Here is a 14,661-nt window from a genome sequence, read left to right as displayed (position 1 = left end):
AGGGAGGGAGGGAGGGAGGGAGGGAGGGAGGGAGGGAGGGAGGGAATCAATTGAGAGTAACTGCAAGAATTAAGGAGACTTAGCCTGAAAATACAGCCAATGTTCCTACCTTTTGGTCTATGTGTATGGAGGCACTAGAGTCATGGGTAGAGGACTGGCCTGGAAGTCTTGGTCAGTCACCAACTACCATGTGACTTTGGACAAGTCTATTCATGGGTCTAGACCTTACTTTGTTTTATTCAATGAAACAAGTATCTGGCCTGTCATGGACAGTTAAATTTCCATGGTCAAATGAACAGAGATGGGATGGAAGAGAAAGGAAAGGCATACAATAAACAATATTACAATTTGGTTGGGTGGAGTGCCCAGATCTCAAGAACTTTCCTCCTGTAATTACCCACCATCTCTCCAGCATCATTAATTAATCTCTCTCTACTCATTCAGGCAAAATGAGCTATAAACCTCAACCCACTGCCTTTTTTTCCCCTTTACAACAAAATTCTGAGAATTTTTATACTTGCTGTTTCATTTGCCTCCCACTCCCTACCATCAAGCTTTTGTCCTAATTGTTCCACTGAAACTACTCATCAAGATTACCCATGACCTACACATTCTCAATACAATGGTCAATTCCCAGGCCAGAACCATTTAACCTACTCCTCTTTGAGACAGGTTTTTCACTTGAATTCTGTGATGCCTCACTCATGGCGGCTCCTTTTTATCCATTGCTGAATCCTCCTCCTGACCACTAAATGTTGAGTGCCCCAGAGTTCAGACCTAAAAAATCTTTTCCCCAAGAGGTAATCTCATTAAGTACCTAAATACTACCTATACGCTAATAATTATCTCTAAATCCCCTTCCTCAACTCCAGATTCATATTTCCAACTGCCAACATCTCCAGTTAGATGTATAAGAATCTCAAAACAAAACAAAAAACTCAAACCTGACATATTTAAAAACAAAACAAGCCTGGGTGCTCAGCCGGTTAAGCATCTGCCTTAGGCTCAGGTCATGATCCTATGGTCTGGGATCGAGCCCCACATCGGGCTCCCTGATCAGTGGGGAGTCTGCTTCTCCCTCTGCCTCTGCCCCTCCCTTCCACTTATGCACTCTTGCTCTCACACACTCTCTGAAATAAAATCTTAAAAAAAAACACAAACAACTTGTACATCTATAGCCTACACAACCTGTTCTTCCCAAAATTTCTTCTATCTCAGAATAGAAAACCCTTAATTCATCCAAATGCTGTATAAAACTTTCCTCGTGTTCCATCTTTAAGCAAATCCATTGGCTCTATCTTCAAAACATATCCAGAACTGCCCTATTTTTCACCACCTCCACTGTTATCATTCTAGTCTAAATCACCATTCACCCTTCACTAATAAAGCACATCCCAATTGGTCTCCTCACTTCCTCTCCCACTTGCCTACAGTCCACTTTCCACACTGCAGCCAGTGATAGTTTTTAAACATTAATTAATTTGTATCATTCAAAAGCTTTCAACGGCTACCATCACAGTTAAAATAAAATCCAAGGTCTTTACCAAGGCCCCAGGTTACATCTCCAAACTCATCTCCTTTCCCTCTCCCTCTGTCCACTCTGCTACAGCCAACTGGCTTCTTTGCTATTTCTCTCAGGGCCTTTGCCTCTTCTGACTTCTCTGCCTGGGACTTTCTTCCCCTAGATATTCATTCACATCATTCCTACATTTCATTCTGGTCTATGCTCAAACGTCATCCCCTCAGAGACCTTCACAGTCCACGCTATCTAAAACAACTAACAATCTGCCCAAATCTTCCTCAAAGTCCCCACTCTATACCTTACTCAGTTTCATTTTTCTTCACAGCACTTACTGGTATCTAACATATGTCTATTTACCTTTTTGTCTATAAACCAACTACTAAGTCAGTCAACTCCCTGGGAGGTCAATGCTTAACTCCAAGTACGCATATAATTAATATTTGTTGAATGAACAAACACATCAATGGTACATTCAGGAACCAAGACAGCTTTAGAAAGAAAGATTAGAACCAGATTATCCAGGTGGTCTGAATATAAAGCTAATATTCTAAGGGATTAAGGCAATGAATCTGAGGCTTCTGAGAAAGAAAAAAAACAATGACATTACTGGAAAACATTAATATGGCAGGATATAAAATGAACCAGAGATAGAAAAGACTCAGATCAAATAAAAGGTAACTACAATTACCTAACCATGAGATAATAAATGTCTATGTTTCTCTACTAGGATGGTAATAATAGAAATGGATAGCTACTGGGGCACCTGGCTGGCTCAGTCAGTCAAGCATCTTCCTTCGGCTCAGGTCATGATCACAGGGTCCTGGGATCGAGCCCTGAGTCGGGCTCCCTGCTCAGCCAGGACTCTGCTTCTCCCTCTGCCCCTCCCCCTGCTTGTGCTCGCTTGCTTCCTCTCTCTCAAATAAATAAAACCTTAAAAAAAAAATAGGTAGGATAGATATAAGTGGCAGCAAGAGATAATAACTGACAAAACTTAATATCATTGGTGTAAAGGGTTTCCAGTTTGAGTGACTGGCAGAACAGAACAAAAAAGAAGTCAAAAAGAATCACTTTGAAAAAACAGAATTTGATCTGGAACATTCAAAATGCTGGAAGGTTAATGCCAAAAGGAATAGATTTAAAAGCCATACACACAGAGATCACAGTTAAACCTGCAAGAGTAAATCAAATTTCTCAAAGTAGATGAAATTTTCCCAAACATTTCTAAGTATAGGATGCCAGCAGCAATATTTAAAAAATATACGGCTTTAAGGAGCAGAACGAAGAAGTAACAATGCAGAAACGAAAAATCAATAAGGTTTAAGGTAATATCCACAGGTCATCCCTATACTGGACCTTCACCAAAATAGTTGAGTCCAGACACAGACTCTCCCACTTAGTTAATTACAGTGATAGAGGCCAATTACCTCATTTTCCTAGCTTCAGTTTCACTGTTTATAAAACAAATGACGACAGGTTAGTTGCTATTTTAACAATAAAATTTTAACACCTTGCAAGTATAGTACTTTGCAGTTTCTAAATTACATTTTAACTCATCTCATTTAATGCCACCACCATCCTGTGAGGTAAGTCTTGTTACCGCGTTCTACGGCTGAGGAAACAAGGCTAGTAACGACTGAGTTTCTCAGTTTATGAGTGGCAGAACTAGGATGATGTGTAAACCTAGGTCTTCTGCACACAGTGCAGTGGCAAAGAAGACAGGCTCTCGAGCCAGACTTCCCGGATTCAAACCCAGCTTTATTATTTGCTAGCTGTGTGCCTGGAAGCAAATGATTTAAGAGTTCCAAATATTACTCCCAACAAAGGGATATCCATCCTCCTTAGGCAGGAATAAGGAATCAGAGAAATTTTGAGGTGAAAAGCATGGCTCTGATTTTCTCAGTAAAGGACATAATCTACTAAGAGTAATGTGGACAGGAAAGGTTTCAACTGTGATCTGCACATGTGCTATTGAATCCCTCCCCGCAAAACACACACACCAAAATAAATTCTTCTGTTTCACATCTCAGGCGGTTTCCTCACAATTTTGTTTGAGGGGCTCACCTATATTTAAGTTTTAAAGCCAATGGATTATGTTCATCTCTAAAGTCTCTTGTATCTGTAAGATTACAGGATTTTAATCTTAGCCTCTGAACCCATTATTAGCTTTTTCTCTATCTTACCCATCAAACAGTATAAACTCTCCCTCCTCTGGGTCTCACAGCAGTTTGTTAGTGCCTCTTTTTTTTTTTTTTTTTAAGATTTTATTTATTTATTTATTTGAGAGAGAATGAGAGACAGAGAGCACGAGAGGGAAGAGGGTCGGAGGGAGAAGCAGAGTCCCTGCTGAGCAGGGAGCCCGATGCGGGACTCGATCCCGGGACTCCAGGACCATGACCTGAGCCGAAGGCAGTCACTTAACGACTGAGCCACCCAGGCGCCCCTGTTAGTGCCTCTTTATGACACTATACTTTCTTCAATATCAACAGAGTCCATTCTCTCACTTAGATTTAAACTCCTTCAGGGCAAGCACTTCATTTATCTTAGAATTCCTCAACCCCAAGCACAATGCAGGCAACCACTTTACAAGTACTTGTTAAATTATTTAATGATGTAAATATACTAAAATTACAGTGGGTTTGGGGGCGCCTGGGTGGCTCAGCTGGTTAAGTGTCTGGCTTCAGCTCAGGTCATGATCCTGGGGTCCTCGGATCGAGCCCGCATCGGGCTCCCTGATCAGCGGGGAGTCCGCTTCTCCCTCTCCGACTGCCCCTCTCCCGGCTTGTGTGCGCTCTCTCTCAAATAAATAAAGTCTTAAAAAAAATTACAGTGGGTTTTGATTTCTAGACATTTCATGGCAGTTATTACTTGATGATTATTCACCTCCATAGTACTTAGTATACACTGATGGTCTCCCTATTAAGGAACATTCAAGACATTTTGAAAAAGGGCACAAAATGTAAAATTTTTAAAAGAAAGAAAATGGTTAATTTCACAACATATCCTATATATACTAAGAGCATGTAAAAAAAATTACAACTTACCCTGATACAGCTAAAACAACAAAGCTTAGAGCAATGAGGACATAGGCGTGCATCCCGCAATTTCTCCATACAAATGAAACATCGGAAAACCTCAGCAATGCTCTGAAAATAAAAGATGTAAGATCCACCAGAATTAGACTACTGAATCAAAAGTAAAAAGCATGCTGAAAGTTATTCATTCAACATTTACATTTATTTTGAGCTGATATCATCTGTTTTAATAAATTCCACATCAGTTCTTGGGTTAGTCAAGGTCCAGTGTGCCTTAGAACATCTCCTGGAAAAACTGCTTTCTCTTTTCTAAGCTTCACAATGCTTCTATTCTAAGGAAAGGACATGAAATGCAAACACAGACTCAGGCACAAATATTTCCACTAAGGCATAAATTATAATGGCAAGAATGTGGCTGTAGCCCAAATTTCAAAATATTAAACTGACAGTTAACAAAAAAATGACAATATAGATTATAATAGTCTCTAGAAATACTTCTTGAATTATGTGATACAGAAAAATGCTTATGATATATAACAGTAAAAAAATAAAGGCGGGGGGCACCTGGGTGGCTCAGACTGTTAAGTGTCTGCTTTTGGCTCAGGTCATCCCAGAGTCCTAGAATGCAGCCCTGCATCAGGCTCCCTCTGCCGCTACCCCTTGCTTGTGTGCGCTCTCTCTCTCTCTCAAATAAACAAAATCTTTAAAAAAATAAAAAAGAAAAAAAAGGCAGATTATATGATTGAGTGAACAATATAAACTTTTTACTTGTCCTGCAATTTCCCCAAGGAGGGTGAATTGTTTTTAAAATAAAAAAGGGGGGGCACCTGGGTGGCTCAGTCATTAAGCGTCTGCCTTGGGCTCAGGTCATGATCCCAGGGTCCTGGGATCAAGCCCCGCAATGGGCTCCCCGCTCCACAGGAAGCCTGCTTTTCCCTCTCCCTCTGCCACTCCCCCTGCTTGTGTTCCGTCTCTCGCTGGGTCTCTCTCTGTCAAATAAATAAATAAAATCTTAAAAAAAAATTTTTTTTTAATTTAGAAAAGATACATATCCTAATGGCAGTATACTTTGACCAGGATGGAAACTAATTCAGAATCCAGAAATCCTGGGTTTCTGCTGTGATGCTCCAACCAATTAGTTTCTTATTTGAGCCTGAGATTCTGCCCCTACTGAGAATTTTAGTGGTAGCCCCATGAAGGCTTTGCGAAGAAGAAAAAATTAATAGAAGTGTCCTTTGCAAGCCTCAGATGAATCAATTTAGAAAGTCACTGACAAGAAAACAGAATTAAATGGTATTCTATATTTCAAGTTTTTTTTTTTTTTTACCATACTCACATTTATTTTTACTCCATCCCAAGAGAATAAAACGCTCCTAAACCAAGAAAACGTTACAAAACCTTTATAATACTTTCGCATGAGGAATTGAGAAAATTATTCACGAGTCTAATCATGACTCTGCAGAACAAGAAAGAACCTGTGAGATGCAGACGCTGGCGGGGGATGGACAATAAGACCATTGGGTGAACTACTTTCAAGTGAAGTGCCCAGTAACATAGTTGCCGCTTACTAAGGAGCAAGTATTAAGAAGGTTCAAAATTTGACAATTACGTCCAATAAGCAATTTTTTTAATGTTTCTGGACTTTACGTAAATATCCCATTTGAAATCACAACTCACAAGTCAGATATAAAATAGGTTGTTCTGGAAAACCACAAATAGGATAATAAAAGTATATCTTAATTCAATTTAGGAAGGGCAGAAGTCTGCAAAATGTACCGGTGGGAGGGAATGAAGGATTCCATCTGGAGGGAGTTTTGGATCCCCACATGAACTGGTAGCGAGTGCATGTCTAATGAATTTGCAGTTTTGCTCTGCCCAGGCTGTAGTTTGCAAAAACCCTCTGGGAACGAGTACCGGTGCCAAGACATCCAGAAAACGCCAGGATACGCACCACCTGACTTCGGGAACGGTCAGAACATAAGGCACCTGGGGCACCTGGGTGGCTCAGTTGGTTGAGTGACTGCCTTCGGCTCGGGTCATGATCCTGGAGTCCCAGGATCGAGTCCCGCATCGGGCTCCCTGCTCAGCAGGGGGTCTGCTTCTCCCTCTGACCCTCCCCCCTCTCATGTGCGCTCTCTCTCTCTCTCTCTCAAATAAATAAATAAAATCTTTAAAAAAAAAAAACTTAAAAAAAACAAAAGAACACAAGGCACCTGGAGGGCTGCAGACCGAACACGGCGTCCTTCGCACTGGGCCAGCCTTCACCACAGCGGCAGCGTCGGGGTGGGGGTGCCCTACTAGAGGGAGAACTGGGGCAGGGCGCCCCAAATAAAGAACGCTCGGCGGGTGGCGGGGGGGGGAACTAACCACCACCCTTCTCGACCCGCCTCACCTCCACGCTCTGTTCATCCATTGCCTCCGGCTCTCGGCGGGACCCTCGGCGACCCGCGGAGTCCGTGGTCTGACCTACTGGGCGCCGGCCCGAGGTCGCCAGGTAAAATCGCCAACAGCCCGGCGTCCACGTCAGGGGGCCCCGACGACCGCCCCACCTGCGCGCCTCATCGCGTCGGGTTCGGCGCCAGCTATCCCCACTTCGCCATATTTATCCGCGCACCCGCCCTAGGGTGGGAAAGGCGAGCGGTGGCCACAGCTCCTTCCTCACCGCTAAGCCGCACGCCAGCAACCGCGAGGCAGCCTCGCACCACGTGACGCGGGCGCGCGCGTATGGAACTGCTGCTAGAGCCCGGCGGCGCTGGTCTTCAGCGAAGAAGGTGCTGCAGAGAATTCGCAAACACCAACGGTAACCAGGGTAGCTGAGGGCGCGGCGGCGAGAGAAGGCGCGCTGCGCATGCGCGCAGGCTCTGCGCTAGGCGAGCGGAGTGGAGAGAGGCGGGCGACTAGTTCCCGCGGTGCAGGGGCGCACACGAGATTTGGCTGCTAGCTGCCGCAGGGCTGTGTGCCTTTGGCCCCAGTCTAGCGCAGGCGTTTGAGAGCTTGGCGCGTATCTCTGCGTCGCCCCTCCACCCCCACTCCCCGGGCAGGGCGGTGCTCCCCCGGTCTCAAACTAGCGCGCCAAAGACTGGAACCACCTGGAGTGCTGGTGGGAAGCTGACTCCGCAGCCACACCCCTAGGTATTCGGACTCCGTGATTCTAGGGTGCTGTTCGACGAAATCAACGTCTTCAACAGGTGGATTGTGGCCTGCACCTTTGAGAAACCGTGGTGTATAGGATTCGCGGCTAATGATTCTTTCCTTGGAAGGAAGCCCAGGCTCTCAGGTTTTGAGACTTCCGTCCCACCGACTCAAAGCTCCAGATAGTTAAGCCTAGAGCAGTGTAGTTTCTCATTTCAGGGTTAGGAGAATGGAACCACAAACTGTAGAGGTCAGACCCACACCGCTCCACACGGCATTTCTTGCCGCGGGAGGTGAGCTGTAGCTATGGGACTATGGAAAGTGCAAGAACTTGTTCAGCTTTCCTATGTTGGTATCTTTTTTTTTTTTTTTAAGATTTCACTTATTTGACAGCGAGAGAGGGAGGTTTCCCGCTGAACAGGGAGCCCGATGCGGGGCTCCATCCCAGAACCCTGGGATCCCGACCCTACCCGGAGGCAGACGCTTAACCGTCTGAGCCACTCAGGCGCCCCTGTTGGCGTCTTCTTTAAATTTTGTCATAGGTCTAAAGATTGCCAAGAATTGAAGGTGTGAGACAAAGGACTTACGTCAAATTCTTAATTTGTATTTAATTTTTCCTGATTTATTGCAAACTATTACACTTAACCCAATCTGGAGTGCACACGTAAAGAATCAATAACCTAGAAAGTTTTTTGGTTTTTTTTTAAGATTTTGTCAGAGAGAGCGAGCACACAAGCAGGGGACAGCAGGCAGAGGGAGAAGCAGGCTCCTCGCTGAGCAGGAAGCCCGATGCGGGACTCTATCCCAGGAAGCTGGGATCATGACCTGAGCCGAAGACAGACGCTTACAGACGCTTAACCGACTGAGCCACCCAGGTGTCCCTAGAAAGAAGTTCTTAAGTATCAAGAGATTTGGACTTTCTTATAGTGGGCAACAGTTCCCTTTTCACTATGTGAGGCATGGACAAGGATATAATTTAGTAAGATTAATCTGTGACTAAAAAGTTCTTTAACTAGAAATTATTTATGGTCGTGATGTTTGCATGCCACCTTTGCACTAAAACGCCCTCAATTGTACACTTTAATAATGGTTAATGGTTAATTTTGTTAGGTATATTTTACCTCAATTAAGAAAATTATTTGTGGAATACAGTATTGTACTTGGGATTCAAAGAGTAATGAGAAGTGAAAAAATAAGACAAATTACTACATATGATAAATATTAAAATAAGTTCTTGTACTAACATAATATTTGCCCAAGAACGCAAAAATGTTTAGATTTATTGCAGTAGTTCATAATAGTGAAAACCTGGAAAACCTGTACAATTAGGGGTCATTGGTTGCAACCACAAAGTCAGATGCTGGCTAACTTAAGCAAAAAAGAATTTAGTTGGAGGGATGCTAAGCTTCCACATGGAGTTGGGAAACCTATGATCTGCTCCATCAGAATTCCTTGAGGGCCAATCTAGCTGCCTTTCCCCACGCCCACCTGGACAAATCTAACTTACCTATGATACAGTCTATCAATAAGAAAATGGAAAAATTACAGTATATCCATATATGGGATGACAGCTGTTCAAAAGAATAGCAGATGTGTGTCATGAAAATATCCAAAATATATTTACAATGAAAAAAACTTAAGTGCAGCTGCAGTAGAACGTATGGTATCAGCTTATTTTTGTAAAAAAAAAAAATTTTTTTTTAATTTGTATATACAAACATCTGAAGAGATTGCAGATAATTTCTGGAGAATAGACATACTTGTATTTTTTAATTTCCTAAAATTAAATTTGTATTAAATTTGTATTATTTACAACTTAAGACATAAAAACACTAAAGTCACATAGAAAATAATTACCCAAACGAGAAATAAAAAACCTAAATTAGGGTAGTAAGAATGAAGATAAAGTAGAGGTTGGATACTATGAACATTTCAGAAAGATTTTATTGACTAAGAAGATAAAGGGATGCAAACTTTTTAATTCCAGGCAACAGAACAGTGGCCATTGACAAAATAAAATCAGTAAGTACTCTGGACATGATCAATTTGAATATTCAGATAGACATTTTTATTGGAAATACGAATCTAGATCTAATGGAAGAAGTTATATTTGGGAATCATCCACAAAGAGTCAATAAATGAAGCTTGGGAAACAAACGAATATATAGAGAAGTACACAGAGAACAGTTTTAAGGGGGCTGAGGGAAAGAACCAACATTTAGAAGACAACTGTGAAGGAAGTCACAGAGGTAAAACTTCAGGAACTTGTTATGACCTCTTTGTGATACTATTTTTTAATTCCACCAATCAACATCACATCCCAGAGCCATTCCAGGACAAAAACTTCCTTAATATATATTTTTTAAGATTTTACTTATTTATTTGGGAGAGAGAGAGAGAAACAGCATGAGAGGGGAGAGGGTCAGAGGGAGAAGCAGGCCCCCCGCTGAGCCGGGAGCCAGATGTGGGACTTGATCCCAGGACTCTGGGACCATGACCTGAGCCGAAGGCAGTCGCTTAACCAACTGAGTCACCCAGGTGCCCAAAACGTCCTTAATATTAACTGCCCAAGTACTGAAGAAAATAGGTTACTGAAGTGTGACTTATTTCTCTGTAATTTAAAAACTGGGGGTTTTCTGTTCTTTAAATATTCAAACTGCACAACGCAATTTTAACTGAAGCTACTCTCCCAACCCTGTTTATCACCTATTACAAGTTTGTTAATGGACAAGTAAAATGCTCATAACAAATTTTTGATTATATGAAAGTATAATTCTATAACCTGCAGAGCTAACATTTGATGCATTTTTCCTAGTCTTTTCAATGCCTCATTTTTATTACATATACAGAAATATTCACTGAAGGATTACTAATTATCAAACACTACTACTTCATTGTGCTTCCAGCCATCCTGACACACAGAAGTTAAGTGATTTGCTCAGGATCACATAGCTAGAATTTAAAACCTGCTATTTACATCTCAGACTTCACAGCCCAATCTTAATTACAAAACTGCAATCTCTGCTTCTGACCTCTCCCCCATTTAACATAACTTCAGCATTTCCCAGAACATTAACAGTAATAAATTATTGGCAGCTTCACCTCTTATTGTATGGATACACTATGATTTATTTTCCTATTTACCTACCATTAGCCAGATATGTGTATGTACTGTTAGTATAAATAACCCTGTGATTAACATCTTTGTATCAAGATCTGTCCCTATGATTACCTTATTGCCAGTAGTTATTTTTAAAATAGTTATTTAAAAATGAATAGGGAAGGGCACCTGGGTGGCTCAGTCATTAAGCATCTGCCTACGGCTCCGGTCATGATCTCAGGATCCTGAGATCAAGCCCCACATCGGACTCTCTGCTCAGCGGAGAGCCTGCTTCCTCCCCCACTCCCCCTGCTTGTGTTCCCTCTCTCACTATGTCTCTCTCTGTCAAATAAATAAAATCTTAAAAAAAAAAAAATGAATAGGGAAATTCACACACACACACACACACACACACACACACACACACACACACTGGCAAGTAGTTGCCAGTGATCCTCTGATTTCAGTTTCTTAGCTTTCATATAGAATGAACAATTACAGTAATACAGGCTGAAGGAGAACAAAGGTAGTGTTGATATACAACAGGGACAGTCTAAAACAGCATTTGAAAGCATAGTTCAGTTGCTCAACATTAGCGGCAGAAGGAATAGGAAAAAAAAGTGAAGCTATCACAGAAAAGCCAATTTATTATTACTAAAGTTAGCTTTTGTGGAGGACTATAGATCACATATTAGCAGTCTCATTAATAATGTGACCATTATCTATAATCAAAATTTTCAAAAGTAAAATTATATACATATATAATGTAATACAAATATTTTTTCTATCCTTTAATTTCCAAAACATGCTCATTCACATCTGACTGATAGTACATATATCCTTTCATGATAGGCCAGGACATCCATATTATCCCAATTACACAAAAACAGATGCAAAATAGAGTTATGTGACTTCCTTGCTCAAAATTATAAGACTAAGTGTGTGTGCATATATATTTTTAAATCTCTTTATTCCCATTCCATCCTCTTGGCTAAACTTTATTCCTATAATATATGCCCTTTTTATAGTCCCCTCTCTTGTGAAAAGCATCATTATCCAGTCACTCCAGCCAAATCTTCTTCTTCTCCATCCCCCCACCTCTAGTCATTAAGTGCTAACAAGACATCATCCTAAATCTTTCTGAGATAGATCTCTTCTCCATTAGAATTCCCTTTTGCAAGTCCATTTCTTCATAAGTCTGACATGAAAGATTTTAATTGCTCTGCCGCAGTTTTCTCTTCTTTACTCGGTGGTGACAGCTAGAAAGCAAATGACAAAATCTTTATTTCAAAATCTTTAAAACATGTTTAATTTAGTTAACTTCTGCTTTTTTATGTTTCCATAAACTCATGTCTATGATCACAAATTTAGGAAGGCAGGGAAAAAGTATTTGGCTATCTATATACAAGGTACTTTTAATGTTTGAGCTTCAAAGAATTTGCAATTAAGTTGAAGAAACAAGACCAATAAATCAAACAGTTTAAGGACTGTAATTTAACAAAACCAAAGAAGTCACGGTTGAATCCCATATTCTAAAAGCATTTTGAAAAAGAAATGTGAACAAAATAGTCTGGAAGTTTCCTCAGAAGTGAAGATTTGAGCTAAATTTTGAAGGATAATTGAGATGTTTTTAGCTGCAAGTAACAGGAACACATTTCGAAATGGGTAAGTAATAAGAAAATTTATTATCATTGCACAATAAATGCAGAAAAAGGGCAGATTTCAGAACTGGTTTATTCAGCAGCTCAATGTAAAGGCTCGGTTTTTCCCACCTTATATAATATCCTTGCTGGTGGCTTTATTCTCAAGATGATTGGAAAAATGGCCCGAGCAGTGCTAGGCATTATATCTATACACAATGTTTAGAAGAAGAGAAGTTTTCTGTTCCCACAGGTCTCTCAAGAGTGAGGAAACTCTAACTTCCTACTTCCAAACTTTCCCTCCTCACATGTCAGTTGGGTTACAAACCCATTCCTCTTGCCAATCAGATAAAACCCAGGGAAGCTGAGGAAAGCACCAACTTTGCCTCAGGCACGAGTGAGGGATGGCACACATCTCAAGAAAGTCGGTATCCAGTCGGCAGCAAGGGAGAACAGATGCTGAGAAAACAACCCAGCAGACAGCATCCACCACAAGCAGGTAGGAGCAAAAGCACAGGGACAAAGAAAAGCCAAAAGGAAGTTTATAAAGGACTTCCACATAGCACTAACCAACAAGCTAGCTAAAACAAAGGGTTAATGGGGAAATTATAGGAGGTACAACATGAAGAATCAAATAGTTACAACTCTAACTATATAGGTCATCTCTAGAGAGACTGCAAAATCTGGAACACACCATACCTACAGAATAGGAATCTCTAGAGCACTGCTTTTCAGTAGAACTTTCTATGATACTGAAAATATTCTGTATCTGTGCTGTCTAATCAGCAGATGAAGAAATGAACTTTTAATTTTATTTAATTACTTTAAATTTTAATTTATATAGCCACATGTGGCAATTGGGCTACCCAGCTGGTTTGGCTAATCAAGCCAACATTTACCAAAAATGTTCACATGGATAAAATGAAAAACAATCATATGCCTTACTGCAACACAAATTGTTACAGAATGTCCCTCTTCTATCTCAAAAACAGGAAATGGTTCTGGAGAGACTTTGTTCTCTCTAAGTCCATGTTTATCTGTGATAACTGTTCAAGAGATTTCAGACCATCTATTTTATAATCTTTCTAAGAATCTTTCCAGGAATTAACCAATCCAAAGCTTGTAGAAAATTTCCTTCCTTAACACAAACGTTTCAGATCATCAGTGAAATATCACACATTCTTTGTTTTTTTCTTTTTTTTTTTTTTTTTTGAGAGAGAGAGTGCACACAGGAGAGGAGATGGAGAATCTTAAGCAGGCTCCACACCCAATACAGAGACCAATGGGGAACTCAGTCTCATGACCCTGAGATCACAAACTCAGCCAAAGCCAAGAATTGGATGCTTAACTGACTGCGCCACCCAGGTGCCCCATTCTATTTTTAATGCCTTTTGAATTATATTTGTTTTAGGGGTTTGTTTTGCTAATTTTTATTTTGGAACAAATCTAGTCCTCTTTGTCTTTTGATGGACACCTTTATAATTAAGTGTATTTAAACCTTAATGTCTTAGGGCACGTGGGTGGCTCAGTCAGTTAAGCATCCCACTCAGTTCTGGCTTCAGGTCATGATGGGGGGGGGCGGGGCACGGAGCCCAGCATGGGTCTCCCGGCTCAGCGGGGAGTCTGCTTTCCCTCTGTCCCTCCCACTGCTCACACACTCTCTTGCTCTCTAAAATAAATCTTTAAAAAAAAAAAAACCTTTGTCTTCATATTAACTTAAAAAGATAAGGAAATTAATATGTATTCCCTTCATTTCACCTCCTTTTCTGTTCTCATCTCCCTATTTGTTTTTTAGTATTATCAATCCATGTGCTATTTTTGAATATTATCAATTCAAATATATTTTCTATCCTTGCAAGTGAAAAACTATGCACCTTGATAAAGATTATAGCAAGATAATACCTGAACAGCTTTACTTTCTATTTACTTTCTGTTGTCTATACATAAACAAAGCACTGTTTGCCCTAAAAAGGCTTATCCTTTTCTTGTTCTTCATGTTCCCAAAATAATTTTAAAGGCCCTTTTGGTTATTTTAGAAAATTTCAGAAGCCTGGACTTAATCTACCCTTTGACTTTCTTACATATTCTCACAATTCTGTCCCTATGACTGATATACCTTGTTTTATACTTCCCTTATGAGGTCTACCTTACATGTCCTTTAAACTCTGAGCTCAGGCACCTGGGTGGTCAGTCAGTTAAGCCGTCAGCCTTTGGCTCAGGTCATGATCCTAGGGT

The 14,661-nt window shown here is 40.8% G+C and overlaps 2 protein-coding genes across 10 annotated transcripts in view; both read right to left on the bottom strand.

Annotated features, from left to right (window-relative positions):
- TRIM37 (tripartite motif containing 37) overlaps nt 1-14,661 on the bottom strand; it is a 187,858-nt gene that overhangs the window by 138,757 nt on the left and 34,440 nt on the right. For 4 of the 9 annotated variants that reach the window (XM_073879530.1, XM_073879528.1, XM_073879527.1 and 1 more), the window contains exon 2: nt 4,564-4,665. In XM_073879530.1, the coding sequence (XP_073735631.1) occupies nt 4,564-4,665 (102 nt within the window). Of the gene's footprint in view, nt 1-4,563; nt 4,666-6,505; nt 6,541-6,767; nt 6,790-6,946; nt 7,406-14,661 lie in introns of those variants that run through there. The other 5 variants (XM_025851064.2, XM_073879529.1, XM_073879533.1 and 2 more) reach the window with 4 other exon arrangements.
- SKA2 (spindle and kinetochore associated complex subunit 2) overlaps nt 11,563-14,661 on the bottom strand; it is a 37,430-nt gene continuing 34,331 nt past the window's right edge. The window contains exon 4 of the mRNA XM_073879552.1: nt 11,563-12,045. Within this exon, the coding sequence (XP_073735653.1) occupies nt 12,000-12,045 (46 nt within the window). The 3' untranslated portion in view covers nt 11,563-11,999. The remainder of the gene's footprint in view (nt 12,046-14,661) is intronic.

The sequence above is a fragment of the Callorhinus ursinus genome, unplaced genomic scaffold (genome assembly GCF_003265705.2).
Source record: "Callorhinus ursinus isolate GAN/ISIS: 27379988/994484 unplaced genomic scaffold, GSC_fseal_2.0 scaffold34, whole genome shotgun sequence".
Taxonomy (NCBI): Eukaryota; Metazoa; Chordata; class Mammalia; order Carnivora; family Otariidae; genus Callorhinus; species Callorhinus ursinus.
This window is presented reverse-complemented; position numbering and strand designations above follow the sequence as displayed.